Source organism: Rhinatrema bivittatum, chromosome 5 (genome assembly GCF_901001135.1).
Source record: "Rhinatrema bivittatum chromosome 5, aRhiBiv1.1, whole genome shotgun sequence".
NCBI classification, from domain to species: domain Eukaryota; kingdom Metazoa; phylum Chordata; class Amphibia; order Gymnophiona; family Rhinatrematidae; genus Rhinatrema; species Rhinatrema bivittatum.
The window spans coordinates 325,417,544-325,439,799 of NC_042619.1; the positions used below are offsets into that span (position 1 = coordinate 325,417,544).

At 42.6% G+C, this 22,256-nt stretch overlaps 1 protein-coding gene across 4 annotated transcripts in view; it reads left to right on the forward strand.

Moving 5' to 3' along the window:
- PUDP (pseudouridine 5'-phosphatase) overlaps window positions 1-22,256 on the forward strand; it is a 789,960-nt gene that overhangs the window by 613,858 nt on the left and 153,846 nt on the right. The window contains exon 10 of one of the 4 annotated variants that reach the window (XM_029604431.1): window positions 21,930-21,978. The exons of the other annotated variants lie outside the window; for them this stretch is intronic. Within the exon in view, the coding sequence (XP_029460291.1) occupies window positions 21,930-21,978 (49 nt within the window). The remainder of the gene's footprint in view (window positions 1-21,929; window positions 21,979-22,256) is intronic. 4 annotated transcript variants of the gene reach the window in all.

Genomic DNA, 22,256 nt, shown 5'->3' on the forward strand with positions numbered 1-22,256 from the left:
GTTACACAATGTTAGGTTCTATCTTAGTTATCACCCAGGAAAGAGTTCTAGGCATCATAGTGGATAATACATTGAAATTGTCAGTTAGGTGTACTGTGGAGATCAAAAAAAAGCAAACAATGTTAGGAATTATTAAGAAGGGAATGGCAAATAAAATGATGGATGTCATAGTGCCTCTGTATCGCCCCATGGTGAGACCGCATACTCTGTGCAATTCTGGTCGCTGCATCTCAAAAAAGATATAGTTGCACTGGAGAAAGTGCAGAGAACGGTGACCAAAATGATAAGGGGCTGCGGGGCATGGAATAGCTGTCCTATGAGGAAAGGCTAAGGAAGTTAGGGCTGTTCAGTTTGGAGAAGAGACAACTGAGGGGGGATATGATAGAGGTCTACAATATCATGAAAGGACTTGAACAAGTGAATATAAATCGGTTATTTACTGTCATAGATAATAGAAGGACTAGGGGACACTCAATGAAATTAGCAAGTAGCTCATTTAAAACAAAGAAAATTATTTTTCATTCAGCACAAAATTAAGCTCTGTAATTGATTGCCAGAGGATGTGGTTACAGCAGTTGGTGTAAATGGGTTTAAAAAAGGTTTAGATACCTTCCTAGAGGAAAAATCCATAAACTGCTATTATTTAATAAACAATAGTAGCTTGAGATTTATTTAATGTTTGGGTACTTGCCAAGTGCTTGTGGACTTGGATTGGCCACTGTTGGAATCAAGATACTGGCATATCTTATGTTCTTATGTATTAGTATCATCCGCAGACAGATTTACCTTCTATCTCTTCCGCAATATTGCTCACAAAGATATTGACGGAAGTGGTCCCAAAACCGAACCCTATGCACTCCACTTAACACGGTTTTCTCTTCTGAGTAGGTTCCATTTACCATTACACTCTGTCTCCTATCAGTCAACCAGTTTGTAATTCATGCCATCACCCTTGGCATTCACTCTCAAGTTTCTCATTCTATTCACAAGCCTCCTATGTGGAACTTATCAGAAGCTTTGCTGAAATCCAAGTAGATCACATTGAGCACTCTTCCTCGATCCAATTCTCTAGTCATCAATAAAAACAAATCTATAAAATTTGTCTGACAGGATCTTCCCCCTGGTGAATCCATGCTGCCTCGTATCCAGCAACTTACCAGATTGTAGATAGTTCACTATCCTTTCCTTCAGCAGAGTCTCGATTTATTTTCCCACCACCAAGGTGAGGCTAACCAGTCTGTAGTTTTCGGTCTCCTCTCTACTCCCACTGTTGTGAAGCAGGACCACCGCTGCTCTTCACCTATCCTGTGTCATCACTCCTGTTTCCAGGGATCTATTGAACAGATTCTTCAGTGGACCCCCCAGCACATCTCTGAGCTCTATCAGTACCCTGGGGTGTATCCAGCCCCATGGCCTTGTCTACTTTGTTTGCCTAGCTCCTCCCATACATTCTCTTCTGTAAATGATTTGTCTACTCCATGCACATCTACAGTCTTATTAACAAGTAACAGTCTTCTTCTCCAGGGTCTTCTTTAATGAATACTGAACTGAAGTATTAGTTTAATATTTCTGCCATTTCTTTGTCACTCTCTACACATTGCTCCTTGTCAACTTTCATTTTCACTATACCACTTGTGACCTCCCTTCTTTCACTGAATAACTGAAAATGTTTTATCTCCTCGCTTTACCTCTTTGGCCATCTTTTCTTCCACTTGAACTTTTGCTTTTTTTATTTCTTTCTTTGTCACCCTCAGTTTTGACAGATATTCTTCCCTGTGTTCTTTTTTTGGGATCCTTTATACTTCTTAGATGCTATTCTTTTTTCCTTTATTTTTGTTACCCCCTTAGAGAACCAGATCAGTTTCTTATTCCTCTTACTCTTGTTTACTTTTCTAACATATGGATTTGTTGCCTTTGCAATAGCTCCTTTTAAGTTGGCCCACTGTTCCATCTCACCCATTTTCACCCAGTCTTCCAGGTACGACCCCCATTTTGTCAAAGTCAGTATTTTGAAATTTCAAAATTCGGGTCTTTTTTTTGTAACTTCTTTGTGTCCTACTTGCGAAATCAAACCACATCGTCTGAGGATCACCGGTGCTCAGGTGAGCCCCTACCCGAACATTAGAGACATTACCACCATTAGTGAGCATCAGATCGAGTATTATTTGTAATCTGCTGAGATTTGTGGATCAGTGGAATATAAATTATTTAAATGAAGGGAGAAATAATCTGTTTTCCCATAGACATAGAGCAAACTCATTTTCAAAGTAAAACTCCCTGTGGAGTTTCCTATTGAAAATGTGGGCTAGCCTGCACAATACAAGCACAAAATATGCTTGGATTTTGCACCTGTTTTGAAGCAGGTGCAAAGTATGCACTTTAAAATACAGTAGAAATTCCCTATCCAGCACATTACTATCTAGAATTTTCTGTTAACACTCATTTTGCGTAGGGCTTTTTTTTCCCTGACAGCATTTACTCTCAGATGCCAGAAAAAGGAAGCAGGGACTTCTGTAGGGCAGGGAATATGCATGCACAGAACTGAGTGGTCAAGGGATTTTTTTTTTCCCCTTAACTGCTTTTATTTACAGTACAGAAATGTCAGCATACAAACTCAAAATAGGCCATCTATATTGAAGGGTTGCATTCCTTTATAATACACTCAGAACATAGGCCAGCTATTCTAAGGAGCTTCCTCTCCGATGTTATGATCAGGTTGTGCCTTCTTCTGGAGACATGAGCCCTCTCTTTTCTCCTCCTGGGTCTGTATTCTTAATCCCTGCTAAAGGATCCTCCCTGAGAACATAATTCCTTGCGGTATTATGCCTTAAAGTGGACTGGACCAGATAACTGGAGCCGATCCTTAAGGTGTTCTGAGGCTCTTGGGTACATGCTCTGTTACACCATCACATGTACATGGCAGGAAGAGAAGCACTGAGCACTAAAGTCAGGGAGATAGCTGGGCTGCCATCAGTGTTCCCTCTAATTTTTGAAATTTATGTGCACAAAAATGTTTTTGTGCAACTTTTTATAACCAGAGTTCAGATTTGTATTTCATTTAATTTATTAAAATGTATGAATTGCTTAACACAGCCTAAGCAATCTACAGAAATAAAACTCATATGTATATAAAATGCATATACATTATATAGCACACGAACAAGAACGTGCCATAAACTTAATCTCATACCTCCACATACACTCCATCATACAAAAGCTGGATATACTCAGGAGACAATTTCTTGTACCTTCAAAAATTTGACAGTGTGGCTAATCTGCTGATCGGAATTATGCTGTCAGAATGTGTAATCAAAGGCTGCTGTGAGCCAGTATAATGTAAATAATATTGGGATTTCTTTTGTGCATTGTTTGCCATGTGCACAGGGTTCACAACCGGTATGTATATGCACACGCAGCGTAGAGGGAACAGTGGCTGCTGGGATGGGAGAAAGAGCACTGCTGGTCGAAATGATGAGCATTCAGCAGAAGAGCTTTGAATTGGGACAGGATATACTAGGGGCTTTGTCTTACTTTCTTTTGAAAATGTCTATGTACTGCATTTAGGAAGAACAGTTCTTAAGATAAATGGCATATTTAATTAATCAGCACTTCCTATTCCTCATAGAGACCAGATAAATGAGCTTTTGGTCTGAAGACTAACTTAGTTGGGGTTCATCTTGGTGCAATGTGTGTTCATCACCATTATGTAGACCAGGAGTGGGCAAACTATGACTTGTGGGTGAGAATCGAATGGGCTTCCACATCCTTCCAGCCCACCTACACCCCATGCATTCACTATTCAGTCCAGCCTGCTGCTGTTCTCCAGCAACCTGTCTGACCAGCCCCACATCATCAGTAATGGCCGGTAATGACTTGCTGATGCAGATGAAGTGGGCCATTGCTGATGGCATTGGGATGCACCTTGGGCAGTTTGTTGGAGGGAATGGGGAAGTGGTGAAATCCTTTCTAATGGCAGCTGGCGTCTAAAGAAAACGGGAAGTCCTGCAGCTACTGGTGGCCAAGGAGTAATGGAGGGCCCCAGGGCTGCAGGTAGAAGTGAGTGAGAGATCATGTGTAAGAGAGAAAAAGGGAGTGTATGTGTGTGTGTGTATAAGTTAGAAAGCATATGAGAGGGTGAAAGTGTGTGTAAGTGAGGGGTATGTGAGTGAGAGGGAGATAGGAAAAGCATATGAATGAAAGACAATGTATGTGAGAGAAGAAGAGATGTATGTGAGATGGGACATCTTGAGTGAGTGAGAGAGGGAAAGAGTGGATATAAATGAGGAGAATGAGAGAGTGAGTTATGCGAGTGAGAGAGAGGGAGGAGAATGCACATGTGTGAGGGAGAGTATGTGTAAATTGATAGACAAAGAAAGGAATTGAGTAGTAAGGGAATTGAGTAAGAGAGGAGGGAGTGTGTAAATGAATTAGAGAGGGAATGAGGTATGAATGGGTGTGTGAGAGAGAATGAGGGAGCGAGATATGCAAGTGAAAGAGAGTGGGGAGAGAGCGTATAAGTGAAAGAGAGAGCTGTAATGTGGCCCAAAGTGCTCAAAGGGAGATCCCCCTTCCCTCTCGCTCAAGAGGGACCCTCTCCCATATGAGGAGCTCCAAGAGGACCCTCCTGGCCCTTATTACAAATAAAAAGCAGTAATGTATCCCCAGTTTAAAAAAAAAAAGTTTGCCCACCTTGAAATAAATGTAAACCCATCTCTGTTTGGTTTATGCAGGGCTTGCTTCACTTGGAGCCTGCCATCAAGGCACCCACTGCGTCATAGGATCTCAGTGTGTAATTGATCCAGCTGATGAAAGCTCTTTGAGCCATTAGATTTTTGTGAGCTTAAGTACCTGATCTGGAAGGCCATTTTTTCTGGTGGCGGTCACTTTGGCGTGCAGAGTCCTTACATTTTTTTAAACAGGGTGATTTGCACGCTTCCTAAGTTCCTGCCTAAGGTAGTGTTGGAATTCCACCTTAACCAGTCCTTCCAACATTCTTTCCCAGGCCGCATGTCCACAAAGATGAACACGGTTTGGATTACAAAATATCCTTGGTCTTCTTTCTGAAGTGGATTGAAGCCTTTAGGAAGCTTACTTAGCTTTTTGTTTAATTTGATCCCCAATAAACATGGACAACTTCCACTGACAAGCACACCCTTCCGATTTGCTAGCAGATTATATCCTGTTTTGCCCAGGGTATGAGTGAATTCAGTAGGGCATATCAAGGCTCATCATGTTAGAACCACGGTGGCATTAGTGGCTCAACCTGAGATCAGCCTGCATGGAGGAAATTCGCATAACTATGACGTGGAGTCCTCTCCACACATTTACATCTCACTATTGGTCGGTCAGGAATTCCCAACACAACAGCAGGTTTGATCAGTCTGTCCTGAGGAGATTTGAGGTGTAGGACCAAGATCCATCCCCACTAGGGCCTATTAATCTTTGTTTTGTAGACTGCCTCTAGTAAAAAAAAAAAAAAAAAAGAAGGGAAAAGAAAATGGCTGCTTGCCACCAAAAGTAATTTTGCCCATTGGCAATGCTTTTTTCTCCATGTTTTCCCTCCTTTTTTGTTGGCTGTAGCTAAAGATTCCACACTGGTGAGGACTTATCATCCTGCTTGTCCTCACAGAAAGCAAAGTTGCTTTCTCAGAGGACAAGCAACAGGTTTTTCTCTAAGGACAGCAAGGTGTAAGTCCTTACAAAACCTGCCCGCCTCCGCTTGGACGTGATTCTTCACATTTGTGTTAATAGCTGTGAAAGGACTGAGGTGGCCTCGCATGATGCATAGATGCAGTTTGGGCTGAATATGCTGTCAAGCTTGCCAGAAAAGCTTTTGTATAAATCTTCCTCGCTGGGTTCCATTGGATGCTGCTGTCCTCCGAGAACATCTGGTACAGGAAAAGCATTCTGGAACAGCACGCGTACTTTCTCTGGCACTCGAGGAGGAGGCAATTTTCAAACCTTGCAGATAAACATTTGTGAAAATTACCCTCAGAATCGGGGGGAGGGGGGTACCCTTAGTAAATCAGGCCCTGTGGTGTGCTAATTATCTTCAATGTCCCTTCTTAGCTCTGATACAGACTACAAGTATTAACAGGAAACTGCAATGTTTAGCAAGTCTTATTTCATTTCTGTGGCATCATAGTGTCATATTGGATGCCATTATAAGGTGCTCAATTGCATTAATCCTTTTTGGAAGTTAAAAAAAAAAATCCATATATCCAAATAAGAATGTATTTGTGTGTTTCTATGAATCAAAGTAACAGTGAGAATAAAAGGATTTTTTTGAAAAATCATTTATGTCCTCTATGTTAGATTTTTGGAATTCCAAAAATACTAAAATTGTTAATCAGTGCCCCTTTTGTTGTAATTTATTAGCATAATTTATCATCAGCTGCAGAACGTCCGTGAAGGCCTCTCTTGTCTTTGTTCTGTGACTCTGTGTGCCAAAGAAGCACTTTTAGCCTGATGATTCTATATGTGAAAGCTGTCTGCACATGCTCACATCACAGTAAGAGGACATTCATTCTCAGAGCAAGACTACTGTAAACAGAAGATAACTGTAGCAAGTTGGTGAGGTTTTCTCCAGTAGTTATTTAGAAAGAACTATGAAATTGTTTTTGTTAATGGTTTGCATTCTACCCTTCTGCCTGATTGTATCCTGAAAATAAACCAGGGCACTAATAAGATAAATTTTACTCTTCAAATGCCTGTGAAAAAATGGTGCCTTGGAGCAAAACATTTTTATTGTGATAGGTGGATATTATCTCTAGCAGAGCTGGCAGAGTGACAGGTTATCTACTTTAAAAAGTGTGCTGCTCACCTCCCTTCAAGAATTCTTTTATCTTAGAATAATAGCAAGTATAATTCAGGGAGGCAAGCGAAGAAATTGACTGTGTTCTGATAGTTATTACATAAGTACATTTAAAATCTTACATTGAGGTCTTTAATTCTTTACATATTGATGAAATAGTATAAAAATTACTTTGAAATTGTTAAAACATTCTTGAGGCTCATGAAAAGATTCAGAACAGTTCCAGCAAACTAATTGTAATTATAGTCCCTATTTTAAAGGAAAAGAGAGTGCTGTGGTAAAGCACACTGTTCTTATGCAGTGAGAGTTGAGAAGGAATGAATATTGCATAGAACAGCAATTAATTAATTATTAGCGTTTCTCCAAAGACCTACTGAATGGTACGGAGATCTTAGAGCAAATAAATTAAAGTGAACATTTTAGTAGATTCTGTAGCTTAAAGTGTTGCATTAAGGGAGGGCCCATATTTTGAAGCCTGCAGCTTTGTGAAATATTTTTTTCCATCCTTCTTGCTATTAAGACTCCATTAATTCTGACAGTGTCTCATCCTGTAATCTGCTGGCATTGGCGTTTAAAAAGGAGATAGAACAGCTTTTAAACTACAACATGGGGGAGAGCTGACAGTCACTCAGCAGTACATAGTTCGGAGGGAGGTATCTTTGAAGGATACTAACAAAACAAGAAAGTTAGAGCAAACTAACAGAGCATTCGATAAATATAAAAGTAGCCCAGTTGCCTTTAAGTAAGAGCAGAATGAATTAAAAGATCCAGATTATTGCTATCAACTAGAAAGGTTGAGGTCAATGTTCAGTAAGCCGTCCAGGGGCAAAGTTAGCTGGGTAAAGTTATCCTGATAACTTATGCCAAATACTCAGCAGGACAAATCTCTCACTGAATATACAGGGCTAAAGTTACCCAGATAAAGTTATCTGGGTAATTTAGCCCTTAGACAATTTACTGAATATTGGGATTTTAATGTAGCCTGCAAGCAACCCTGCTCCCTCTCAGTGTCCCCAATAAAATAAGCCTACGAGCAGCCTCAACTTTTCTCCCAATTCCACTTCTGTTCTGATCTTCCCATGCTCCCCAGCAGCCAAAACTGTACGTTTAAACCAGCAGGCGAAGGAGAGGCTCTTTCTCCCACTGGCTTCAGTATTAAATGCTGGTACGGCAGAGAGCTGTACCGGCATTTAATATGATTTGTTTCACTTCTCTGGCTTTCTGATTGGTCCTTTCACTAATAGCTTAATGAAAGGTCCAATCAGAAAGCCATTTGCTCTATATATATAAAGGATAGTATGGAGTCAAACGAGTTAAAATCTTTCAGGAGACCAATGGGAAAGAGCATAGTTATGGGAATATACTACCATCAATCTGACCAGAATGAACAGGCACTCACCCCCAACACCACTGAGCCTCGCAGATGCGGCAGGACACTGCCATGACCCCCACTTCCAGCCAACCCAATAGGTGCACGCACAATCAACATCTCCTTTAAAGGACCCTCGACAGGAAAAAGCTGTGGCACCCATGGAAGACATCGGTGGTCTTAGCCCTTTATAAGGGCTCTCCAGACTCCCTTTCCTCACCTCACCTCAGCAACAGGTCTCCTGCAATCATTTGCATATGTATTTCCAGCATTCTTGTACCTCGTCTTGCTTTGCCTTGCCTCGCCTCGCCTCATCTTCCAACCCTGCCTCATCCAGCCTTGCCTTGCCTTGTCTTCCAGCCCAGCCTGTCCAGTCTGCATTCCCTGTTCTCCCTTGGATTGCCACGCCAGATCTTGACCTCTATCTGGACCAGACTATGATTGCCCTCCACCTGGATCTGACCTCTGACCTGACTACTCTTGCTCGCTGTCTGCCCTGACCTCGGCCCGTCTCTGACTCTGTTGAGCTTGCTGCCTACTCTGATTCTGGTGCATCTCTAGCGATTGACCTCTGTTCCAGGGCCACCGCCTAGCATGCACCCCTTTTAAAATTCCACGACTTACGTGGTACAAGCGAGATTTACGCACATAGGCGCATGCTCACTTAAAATTGGATACAGATGTACACGCGGTCAAGCTATTTTATAACATGCACGCATATGCATGCATAAGACATAAAATGGCCACTTATCTGGATGTGTGTCGAGGCACATGTGCCAAAGTGCTTCCACACGCTGGTTTGAAATTTACCATCCAAGAGTTAAAAAAATAAATCATAAATTATGGAAGCCATCATTGGAACTCCTTTTTGAAAAAATTACATTAATTTGTCCGAATATTGTTTGCATACTGCAGTACATGCAAACGATGCTTGGGGATTCCTATGTATGAAAGCACATATGTATATACACATAAAATTAGTAAAGAGCAGAAAATTTAGATAAGAGATATAGCAATGTGTTCTTCCCTTTGCGAAATTTTAACTAAATTGAGATAGTCCATTAATTATTTGAGTGAATTCCTTGTTTTATTAATGTTGCTTTTATTGTCTTATAGCACTCACAGTAACTTTTTCAATACAACCTCACAGGTTAACTGTTAAAAGATCTTATTGATAGCATATATTGATTTTCATATCTGGTAATTCTTTTCATCTTTTTAATATTTGCAATTGTTACTATTATTCATTATTATTAGTATTCATTAGTCCTCCAGTTTCAAATTATATTTTTTGTTGATTACCAAGGGTGACTAAAACTTGTTGGTGTGAAACTAATTTCAGTGTACCAATAATGTATCCATGGATAAAGAGGCATTCAATTGATACATTTCTTTTTAGAAGAAAAAATCGCAATTGGTTTTTAAAGCATAAAAATTCTTGGGCAGTGAACAAAGTATATTGAATTTTGTGTAATTATGATATCTTTCTCTTCATCATTTGTTTGCACACTGGACATTTTAAGATTAATTTTAAAAGCCTGGCATGCGCCAAACTAGGGAGATGCGAGCACATTTTTGGCTGGCACGTGCAGAGCAAATTTTACAAGCTCCCAAGATATGCGTGTATCTCCCGCGGTGCGCACATTTCACTTGTTTCCAAAAAAGGGCGTAGTCTGGGCAGGGAATAGGAGTTTTGAGGTGTGGCCAAGAGATGTGCATGCAAATACATGCCCCGGTGCTTGCCAAGGTTCTCCTTCCTTGTAACTTTACTTCTGCTAGGGAAGAAGTGTAAATTTTAAAAAGTTAAAAAAAAAAATATGGGTTTAAGGAGTATGGTCTAAATGGGGAGAATGCAGTCTGTCAAACAAGGAAAGTGGACAGGACTTAGCTGGTATCTGCTCGAACTGGTGAATGAACTGGTAAAACTGGGAATGGCATCAGTGCTTGCCACTTTAAAAGTGCCCCAACTGAAACGGTAGAAGTAGGATTTGCACGCACCCACTTAAAATTGGGCGCACGTGCACACGGCCAGGCTATCTTATAACATGCATGCATATATGCGCCCAATTTTAAGTGGCTGCGCGCAAATCCCACTTTTACCGAGAAAGTATGGGAAGCAGCTGACTACTACTTTGGAACCCAGCCTGCTGCTGCTAGACTTGGAAGGGAGGTAAACTCACTTGTCCTGGGGCAAGTGTAGAAAGAGCCCGAAAAAGAACATTATTAGGAAAATTCAGCAAAGAATCATTCATTCTTTAAGAAGAGTCAAGTAGAGAACACTGATTCTTGAGATAATGCAAGAAATAGAGAAAGGAATGGCAATGCTTCAAATTCAAAATGTATTTATCCATGAGATTTGAGTATTTACTACCTGTAAGGAAAGATTTGTTGAGATTAATATTCCGTTGCATGCACAAATGAAAAGTTTTAAAAAGGGGCTGGACGGGGCATGGGCAAACTGGGATTTTAACCCGAAATTTGCGTGTAAATATTTACATGCACTGGCGCACGCCGGGTTCCCTGCCGCTTAACTTTACTTCTGCTAAAGATGATGTGTAAGTGATAAAACAAAAATATCTAGGCACATCAGCAGGGTTTTAAAGGTCAGGGCTAACAGGGGGGAAGGAATACTATTAAACTAGGGGGGGTTGGAAGACTTATCCCTTAATTGGCAAACTGGGAACAAACTGGTTTTATTGGCAATGGCATCGTCGTGCATCCCTTTTAAAATCCCCTCACTTATGCGGTAGAAGCAGATTTGTGCGTGCCCACTTAAAATTGGGCATAAATCTGCGCAAGACCAGGCTATTTTATAACGTGTTCATCCACGTGTGTATGTTAAAAAAAAAAAAAATAGATGCGTCCCTGTGCACCGGCCGACGAACGTGCACACATGTGCGCCACTTTGAAAGTTACCATCCCTGCTGGTAAGTGGTTAAGTAATCCAGCTATGGATAACTGGATAACTTATACCATATATTCAGTAGGATAAATGTCTTGCTGAATATCCCTGATTAAATTATAGCTGGATAAGCTTAAACCTGTCCAGATACTTGTTGAATATTGCTGATTAGGTGTAAAGCTATCCAGCCTAATATGGCTGGATAATGTTTGCATAACCAGCTATGTATTCAAAACAAAATAGCAAGTACTTTCAGAAAAAAGGTCACATGCCTATCACTGTCCCCCTTAGTCACTTGCTTCCAAATGCTGGACAGCTAGATCGAACCTGCATCCCTGCCACTGAAAACCCATCCAATTCATCATAGATTACATGTTGAGGACTGGTGCCAGCTTTCCCCACCTGCTTTTGGGTTCTGCCAAATTTTAAGCAAATGACCTCCAGCCCCCCCCCCCCCCCCCACCCCATCACCACCATCACCCTATACCTATCCTCCCATCCTGTGGTACCTAAAATCATTGAGTTAATCATCCCAGTTTTCAGTAGCAGGGTACCACGACCTGGACCTGGCAATTCTGCGATCACTGGGGAAGTTACACTGGGTGACCAGTGAAAGTTCTGAGTCATTTGCTCTACCTACTTCAAAAAGTAGAACTTAATCCACACAACTAAAACCGAAACGAGAAAACTATTTTTAAATTCTTAAGACTATATATTTACTGTAAATACCCAATGCTTTTTAAGCACTTCCTCCTAGAAATGTTATTTTCTCTCCCTTTTCTATTATTTCTATTATAAAGTTGAATGTAGCTCCAAAGTTCAAATGTATATATAGACAATGCAAAATAAATAAAAACCACCTTTTGTTTTCTGTTATAGTTATTAATGTGTTGCAAAATTCTATAATTCATATCTTATTGCCAACTATTTGGGCTGTTGTTGATTCCATTAACAACCTGTACGTTTTAGGTAGGTTTTAGAATTCAGCGCTGGCATGTTTTCTGGACATTTGTCATATTTGTATTAACTCATCGTTTCATATATGTGAGAATATCTAATATTTTCTGTACACTTAAGGATGAGACACATAGAGCTAACCAGGTGGAAATTTAGGGGTAGATTTTCAAAGCGCGCATGCGTCCATGTGCGTGCAGTTCCCGTTGCGCGCATGTTATAAATTTTATAACATGCGCGCATGTTATAAAATTGGATGGCCGTGCGCCAGATTTTAAAATCCATGCGCACATGTGCGGGGGTGGTGTGAATTTTTGTTAAATGTATTTATTGATTTATTGATTTTTATATACTGTCATATGCTCGGCGACACAATCGGGCCTTCCCCAGTTTCCTCCCCTACCTACACTTCCTCCCCACCCCTTAAACCTTCCCTACCTTTCCCTTAATCTTTTATTTTATTACGTAATGCTCCTCTGTAGCAGAAGCAAGTTATGCGCACCAGCCGAATGCTGGTGTGCGCTTTCCCGGAACAGCGGCTAATGGCCAATGTCTCGACTGGCCTCCGCTTGCCGCGCCCTGCCCAGACCATACCCCCCTGGCCCACCCCTTTTTCAGGGTCCGGCACTTGTGCGCATACCAGGGTTTACGCGTGTGGCTAGGCCCATCATAAAATGCGGGCTGCATGTGCAAGGACTGGCCATGCGCATAAACCCTAGTTTTTACACACGTAGACCTTTGAAAATTTGGCCTTTAATGTATACATAGTAACATAACATCGTAACATAGTATGCTGTTTGATGATGTACACTGGTTCTGCAGTATATAAGCAAAAAATTAAATAAAACCTGTAGTATCTGAAAAAAATATGACCTCCCTCCAGCATAATTTTTTATTCACCTCTGATTAAGGAAACACTTTTTGAAATATTTTTAAAATGTGAAAAAGTCTTTATCTTAAGACTTTAAAACTTGCAAGTTAGTCTAGTCATTAGCCTCTACCACCTAAATGTTATAGACAACAACCTTCGTCTCAATGCACCAAGCTCCTCTCAATCAGCCAATTTAAATTTAAATCACTCACCTTATGTGAGACCTAGGCATCCTCCTTGATAACAAGCTTAACCTAAAAAAATTTGTAAACACCACAAAGGAATGCTTTTACAAACTGCAAGTCCTTAGGAAGCTGAAACCACTCCTTCACTTCAGTGACTTCTGCCTGGTGCTGCAATCCATCATCCTGTCTAAAATCGACTATTGTAACTCCCTTCTTCTCGGTCTCCCTGCAAACACCATCAAACCTCTACAGATGGTTCAGAACTCCGCCGCCAGGATTCTTACCAATATCAACAAAAGAGATCACATCACCCCCATCCTTCAGAGCCTCCACTGGCTGCCCATTAAATCCAGGATTCTCTTTAAAGTCCTCACGATTATTCACAAAACTACGCACAACCTCACCCCCCTCAATTTAATCTTCCAAATGCATCCTTATACATCATCCAGACCTATCAGAAGAACATACAAAGGCACATTGTATGCCCCACCAGCAAAAACTTCTTTAAGGAAGCGCGCCCTGTCTACAGCAGGCCCCTCACAATGGAATGCGCTCCCCCCCCCCCCCCCCCCCCGGACCTCAGACTAGAACCTTGCCCATCGGCTTTCAAAAAAAAAACCTCAAAACGTGGTTATTCAGCCAAGCTTTTCCTGATACATAACATTTGCTTATTTCGCAACTGGCATGTCGATTCTGCCTTATGTCCTAGCTTTGCAGAGCTCATCTCTAATCCCTCCAAAGTGCTTATTTAATCCTGTCCTCCAGTAGGCTCAGATCACCCGGTTCGTGTCCCTTTGTATATTGTATTTATGTCCTTTATGTTTAGATGTAAATTAGTGCTTCTCAATCTTACGCATTTAATTTTGTGTCCCTTTCTTTATTGTATTTATGTCCTTTAGGCTTAGATGTATCCTAATCGCTTAGATGATCCTAATCGGTAGTATGTTAGATTTCTATTATTTATAATGATGTATTTCATAATGTTCTAGGTAATTTAATCTAATTTAATTTAATTTTGTCCCAGTTCCTCGTTTCCTTGTTCTCTGTAAGACAAACTTGTTAAGTCATTTCAATGTTATATGTAAACCGAAGTGATTAGTAACATTGTTACCAGAACCTCGGTATATAAAAACGTTAAATAAAAATAAATAAAATGCATATTAGTGCTTCTCGAACTTACGCTTTTAATTTCATTTAATTTTGTAATTAAGGTTATGCCTGGTCATATTGCATTCAAATGTATTTTACTTCATTCTGTAACCATTAATTCTGTAATCAATGATTGTTTTTCAGGGCCAAGAGTTAAGTGTAGATTTCATAGCTCCCTAGTCCTAGTTCTTGTATCCCCTGTTTCATTGTATCGCTCCCGGGCGAATTTGCAGTTTCAATGTAAACCGATGTGATTTGTATTTTATACAGGAATGTCGGCATAAAAAAGTTAAAAATAAATAAATAAATATAAAAGCAATTTCAGTTTCGGAAGGTTGGAAAAGATATTTTGTCTCCATGCTTGATACATCCCAGTGGGATTCAGCTATAGCAAAATAAAATAACAGAGAAAATATTGTACACAAAACCACTTGAATCTCATCAGCAATGTGTTGAGTCAATTTGAACTCCTCTGATTTTTATTGGTTCCCTGATTTTGCCCACGATTCCTGGCTGTCAGTTTTAGTGATCTCTGAGCATTCTAGATAGGGTCTGAATAAGGATGAAAATTCAAGTGTTTCATAAGCAGTAGAAGAGGACTGGAAGGCTCATATACATAATGCTCCCAGCATCCCCCGGGAGAGTCCAGAGGTCACAGCAAGTGATCCAGGGATTGAATTCCACAGCCCCAGCTTCCAGAGGCCCTGCACCCTTTTGCAGTAGAAGAGGATTGGAATCTCAAACCCTTCAATTCTTTGAGTGAAGATCAATTTAATGGTGGTTAAAGAGGATTGGTAAGTATAGCTTTGGGAAATCTTTGGACTTTTAAAAGTTTGTAGAAAGGTGACACAGTGGGATATATTCTGTAGAGTTTGTGTGTATCTGAGATAATAAGCAGGCCAGAGATAGTTAATTCTAATGTCTGTCATTCCCACCCACTCAACCCTTGATTTTTATGCAAGAGACACTTTCTCATTAAAAATCAATCAAGCTCTTATCTAAATCATACTATTGTACCAGCCCTTATTGAAATTTTAATCATCCCCTTGTATGAAACTAGCTGATTAATTAGTAAATTCACATGTAAATTTAAAGTACTTAATTCCAACTTCCTTAGTATCCTAAATTTAACTAGCAGATTAATTAGTAAATACACCTGTAAATTTAAAGTACTTAATTCCAACTTCCTTAGTATCCTAAACTTAACTAGGAACTCAACAATGTTAAGATGAAGGCAGTAGTCCAGCATCAAGAGGGGGACTTTCCAGTCTTTTGCATTGAGTGTCACATGTATGATTTTTTACCTGCTGGTGAGAGATTGTATATGTGCACTCGGTGCAAAGAGCTCCTGGCTCTCAGGGAACAAGTCTGATCTCTGGAGGCTACAGTGACAGACTTGGAGCTGAGGCAGACAGTTACATTGATGAGACCTTCAGGGACATAGTAGCCAAGTCCCAAATCCAGTCTGGCAGCCCCAGTGCTGCCTTGGATCAAAAAGGTCTTCCAGTTGGAAAACATTATCCTGGTGTAGCAGGAAGTGATCCTGTAGCAAGGACCTGCTTTCCAGGTGATGTATTGTCCTCTCACATTGAGGACAAGTCTCCCAGGGCTACTGCCCAGGTAGGAAGGGTTAGGCTGGCCATAGTTAGTGATTCAATTATTAGAAATGTAGATAGCAGGGTGGCTGGTGGACGTGAGGACCACCTGGTAACTTGCCTGCCTGGTGCGAAAGTGGCAGACCTCACGCGTCACCTAGATAGGATTATAGACAGTGCTGGGGAGGAGCCAACTGTCGTGGTACATGAGGGCACCAACAACATAGGAAAATGTGGTAGAGAGGTTTTGGAAGCCAAGTTTAAGGTTTAGGTAGGAAGCTGAAATCCAGAACCTCCAGGGTTGCATTCTCTGAAATGCTTCCTGTTCCACGTGCAGGTCCCCAGAGGCAGGCAGAGCTCCAGAGTTTAAATGCATGGATGAGACGATGGTGCAGGAAAGAGGGATTCAGTTTTGTAAGGGAAACTTTTTGCGAAGGGGAGACTTTTTTGAAAGGATGGGCTCCACCTTAACCAGAGTGGAACTAAGCTGCTGACACTAACTTTTAAAAAGGAGATAGAGCAGCTTTTAAACTAGAACAAGGGGGAAAGCTGACAGTCACTCAGCAGTGCCTGGTTCGGAGAAATGTATCCTTGAAGGATACTAATGAAACAGGACAGTTAGGGCATCCCAATAGAGAGGTTCCAATAAAAGCAAATGTAGTCCTTGTGCCTATATATAAAAAATCACCTGAGCTAAAGATTTCCAAATTATCCCTATCAACTGAAAAGCAGGTTGTTAATACAAACAAACACCACACTTTGAAATGTCTGTATGCCAATGCCAGAAGTCTAAGAAGTAAGATGGAGAGTTATAGTGTATAGCAGTAAATGATGAGATTGATATAATTGGCGTCACCGAGACCAGGTGGAAGGAGGATAACCAATGGGACAGTGCTATATCAGGGTACAAATTATATCACAATGATAGGGAGGATCAACTTGGCGGGGGTGTGGCACTTTGTCTGTGAAGGTGTAGAGTCCAACAGGATAAAGATCATACAAGAGACTAAATGCCCAGTAGAATCTATATGGGTAGAAATCCCATGTGTGTTGGGTAAGAGTATAGTGATAGGAGTAATCTACCGTCCACCTGGACAAAATGGTCAGACAGATGATGAAATGCTAAGAGAAATCAGGGAAGCTAACCAATTTGGCAGTGCAGTAATATTGGGAGATGTCAATTACCCCAATATTGACTGGATAAATGTAACATCAGGACTTGCTAGAGACATAAAGGGGCGGATTTTCAGAGCCCTGCTCGCGTAAATCCGCCCAAAACCGGGCGGATTTACGCGAGCAGGGCCCTGCGCGCCGGGAAGCCTATTTTACATAGGCCTCCCGGCGCGCGCAGAGCCCCGGGACTCGCGTAAGTCCCGGGGTTCTCCTAGGGGGGCGTGTCGGGGGGGCGGGCCCGGTCGTCGTGGCGTTTCGGGGGCGTGTCGGCAGCGTTTTGGGGGCGGGTATGGGGGCGTGGCTACGGCCCGGGGCGGTCCGGGGGCGTGGCTGCACCTTCCGTACCCGCCCCCAGGTCGCGGCCCGGCGCGCAGGAGGCCCGCTGGTGCGCGGGGATTTACGCCTCCCAGAGGGAGGCGTAAATCCCCCGACAAAGGTAAGGGGGGGGTTTAGACAGGGCCGGGCGGGTGGGTTAGGTAGGGGAAGGGAGGGGAAGGTGAGGGGAGGGCAAAGGAAAGTTCCCTCCGAGGCCGCTCCGATTTCGGAGCGGCCTTGGAGGGAACGGGGGTAGGCTGCGCGGCTTGGCGCGTGCCGGCTATACAAAATCCATAGCCTTGCGCGCGCCGATCCAGGTTTTTAGCAGATACGCGCGGCTCCGCGCGTATCTACTAAAATCCAGCGTACTTTTGTTTGCGCCTGGAGCGCAAACAAAAGTAGGCTATTCGCGCGCCTTTTAAAATCCGCCCCAAAGTTCCTGGATGTAATAATGAGAGAGGGAGCTATTTTAGATTTAATTCTTAGTGGAACACAGGATTTGGTGAGAGAGGTAACGGTGGTGGGGCCACTTGGCAACAGTGATCATAACATGATCAAATTTAAACTAATAACTAGAAGTGGGACAATAAGTAAATTTAAAGCTCTAACACTATATTTTCAAAAGGGAAACTGATAAAATGAGGAAAATAGAAAAAACGGACAGGTACAGCTGCAAAGGTTAAGCGCTGGATTTTTAAACATACGCGCGCAGGTTACATTTGTGCGCGCTACCTGGCGTTCACAAATATACGCCCGATTTTATAACGTGCACGCGTGTTATAAAATCCGGGGTCGGCGCATGCAAGGGGGTGCACACTAGTGCACTTTGCGCACGCCAAGCCTTAGGGGAGCCCTGATGACTTTCCCCATTCCCTCCGAGGGAGCGGTCTCGGAGGGAATTTTCCTTCGGCCCCCCCACCTTCCCCTCACTGCCCCTATCTAACCCGCCCCCCAGTCCTACCTAAATCCCCCCCACTTTTATTTTGTAAGTTAACTTGCGCGCGCCAGCTGGCTGCTGGTGCACGATCCCCTGGCATGGCCGCTGTGCTGAAGGCCTTGGTCCCACCCCTCCCTGCCCCCTCCCCGCCTCGCCCCTTTCACAAAGTCCCAGAACATACGCATGTCCCGGGGCTTTGCGCGCGTCGCTGGGCCTATGCAAAATAGGCTCGGCGCACCCAGGAGCAGTTACGCGCGTAAATCCTTTTAAAATCCACACCTAAAAGTGTTAAGGCATGGACATTGTTTAAAATGGAATCCTAGCAGTCCAGATGTATTCCACACATTAAGAAAGGTGGAAGGAAAGCAAAACGATTACTGGCATGGTTAAAAGGTGAGGTGAAAGAGGCTATTTTAGCCAAAAATATATCCTTCGATAATTGGAAGTATGATCCATCAGAAGAAAATAGGAAAAAGCATAAGCATTGTCAAGTTAAGTGTAAAACATTGATAAGACAGGCGAAGAGAGAATTTGAAATGAAGTTGGCCGTAGAGGCAAAAACTCATAATAAATTTTTTTTAAAATATATCCGAAGCAAGAAACCTGTGAGGGAGTCAGTTGGACCTTTAGATGACCGAGGGGTTAAAGGGGCTCTTAGGGAAGATAAGGCCATTGCAGAAAGACTAAATGAATTCGCTTCCGTGTTTACTAATGAGGAATTTGGGGAGATACCAGTTCCGGAGATGGTCTTCAAGGGTGATGAGTCAGATGAACTGAACCAAATCATTGTGAACCTGGAAGATGTAGTAGAACAGATTGACAAAGTAAAGAGTAGCAAATCATCTGGACCAGATGGTGTGCATCCTAGGGTAGTGAAGGAACTAAAGCATGAAATTTCTGATCTATTAGTTAAAATATGTAACCTATCATTAAAATCATCTATTGTACCTGTTGGGTGGCCAATATAACCCCAATATTTAAAAAGGGCTCGAGGGGCGATCCAGGAAACTATAGACCAGTGAGCCTGACTTCAGTGCCAGGAAAAATAGTGGAAACTATTCTAAAGATCAAAATCATAGAGCATATAGAAAGACATTAAAGAAAATTAAAAAGTCATGGGATAGGAGGTGACGTCCTTTCATGGATTACAAACTGGTTAAAAGACAGGAAACAGAGTAGGATTAAATGGTCAGTTTTCTCAGTGGAAAAGGGTAAACAATGGAGTGCCTCAGGGATCTGTATTTGGACCGGTGCTTTTCAATATATTTATAAATGATCTGGAAAGGAATAAGATGAGTGAGGTAATCAAATTTGTGAATGATACAAAATTGTTCAGAGTAGTTAAATCACAAATGAATTGTGATACATAACAGGAGGACCTTGCCGAGACTGGATTGGGCATCCAAATGGCAGATGAAATTTAATGTGGACAAGTGCAAACTGTTGCATATAGGGAAAAACAACCCTTGCTGTAGTTACACGATGTTAGGTTCCATATTAGGAGCTACCACCCAGGAAAAAGACCTAGGCATGATAGTGGATAATACTTTGAAAATGTCGGTTCAGTGTGCTGCAGCAGTCAAAAAAGCAAACACATTGTTAGGAATTATTAGGAAGGGAATGGTTAATAAAACAGAAAATGTCATAATGCCTCTGTATCGCTCCATGGTGAGATCGCAACTTGAATACTGTGTACAATTCTGGTCTCCGCTTCTCAAAGAAGATATAGTTGCGATGGAGAAGGTACAGAGAAGGGCAACCAAAATGTTAAAGGGGATGGAACAGCTCCCCTATGAGGTTAGGGCTGTTCAGCTTGGAGAAGAGACAGCGGAGGGAGGATATGATAGAGGTCTTTAAAATCATGAGAGGTCTTGAACGAGTTGATATGAATCTGTTATTTATACTTTCTGATAACAGAAGGACTAGGGGGCAGTCCATGAAGTTAGCAAGTAGCATGTTACGCCCGTCGGTTGCAGACAGCTGCGACCTCTGCTGCTCACCTCTCTTTTCCCTGCACCAGCGATTCTCAAAGTCATGGCGGCCTCAGCCTGCAAATGCCGCCTTTCCTGGCGTCCCCGGGACGGCGTGGGTGATTCCATCCGCCATCTTGAATCGGGGATTACCTAGGACACATGTGCGCGCGCCAGGCCCTCTCTTATTCACATCATGGCGGGAACCTCAGGGGCATCCTCTCCACATTATGTCACCCACCAGAAGTATTTAATCCATCCAGCCTATGCTTCCTACGAGTTAGCAAGGACTTCCTTCCTGCTTATTCCACTCCTTTTGGAGATGCTTCACTTTGCTACTCTGAACTAGTTCCTGAACTCCTGGACTTAGAACACATTAGGTACCCGCTCCTCGGGGGCCTTGCCACTTTCTGACTGTCCACTCCTCGTAGGGGCTTCCTGCCTGGAGAATCCATCTATCCTTGCCTGGGATCCTGCCTAGTTCAGCCTTGTGAGTGCAATTCTCGTTTCTACCATCTTGCTGACGGAGCCGCTGGTGTACCCCGTGCCTCGGGCCACTACCGTGCTCATCTTAGCTTCTTTCTTCTACACCGGAGTGAGTACTGTCATCTAACTTGCTCTGCTTACCTCCTGCACATCTCTGAACTACTACTCGCTGATTCTCGGCGTACCCTGCGCTGCGGGCCACTATCGGATCTACGCTGAGAGGTGTGTCATCGGGAGAGGAGTTTCCTGGCCTCTCCCGATGACACACCTCTGCGGGCCACTACCAGGGATATCATCATTGACCAACCTTACTAGTCTGGACTGTGTCTTCATTCCACTCTGTGGGTACTACCCACATTCCAGTCTAATAAAGTCTCTTACATGTGTGTTTGTCTCAGCTGAGGCCACGCCTATCATAGTGAGTCCCCACAGGGCTTCTCCCTGTGGGTGGAGTCAGCTCTCACTACGATCCAGGGTCCACAATCATACCAGATTATAACATTACACATTTAAGACTAATCGGAGACAATTCTCTCAATGCACAGTTAAGCTGTGGAATTTGTTGCCAGATGATGTGGTTAGTGCAGTTAGTGTAGCTGGGTTTAAAAAAGGTTTGGATAAGTTCTTGGAGGAGAAGTCCATTGACTGCTATTAATCAATTTTACTTAGGGAATAGCCACTGCTATTAATTGCATCAGTAGCATGGGATCTTCTTGGTAATTGGATACTTGCCAGGTTCTTGTGGCCTGGTTTGGCCTCTGTTGGAAACAGGATGCTGGGCTTGATGGACCCTTGGTCTGACCCAGCGTGGCAATTTATGTTCTTAAGCTATAGTATCCCAGTTTGAGTTTGATTCCTAAACTTTAACTTACCTTTTGGGGGTTTTTTTTGCAAATTGATTTTAGCATTTCACATCTTGCCACTGATGATCAGTTTGAATTTTGCTATGCACTAATACTATTCTCCTAGGACAAGCAGGATGGTAGTCCTCACATGTGGGTGACATCATCCGATGCAGCCCATCACGGAAAGCTTTTGTCAAAGTTTCTAGAAACTTTAACTGGCACACTGAGCATGCCCAGCATGCCACTATCCACGTGTCCACGCAGGATCCCTCTTCAGTATCTTTTTTTCCGCAAAGTGTTTGCCTCATTGTAATGGAGCTCTGTTCTTCCATTCGTTTTTCAAAGTCTTTTCATTGTTTTTCAGCGTTTCTGTGCTGGGTCCCTCTTCCAATTAGTGTCCTTCCTGTGGCGAGGTAGGTTGACTTTTCCCATTGTTGCAGTTGATTCTTGGTGTGCCGCTTCTCTGTGGCCTCTGGCCTTCGACTGCTCTCCGGCTGTTTTCATGGTGTCTTCTAGGTTTTGATGATGCCCCCAGTGCCCGCGGATCCTGTCTATCACTGATCCACATGAGGTTTGTATCCTCTGCTTGGGGGCATCGCACGATGTCCGGGGGGGTACGCTCTCTTCAATCAGATGACCCCCAAAGACTGTCATGCCCGGCTGGATAAGATGGAAAAGCTTTTTGGGTCCA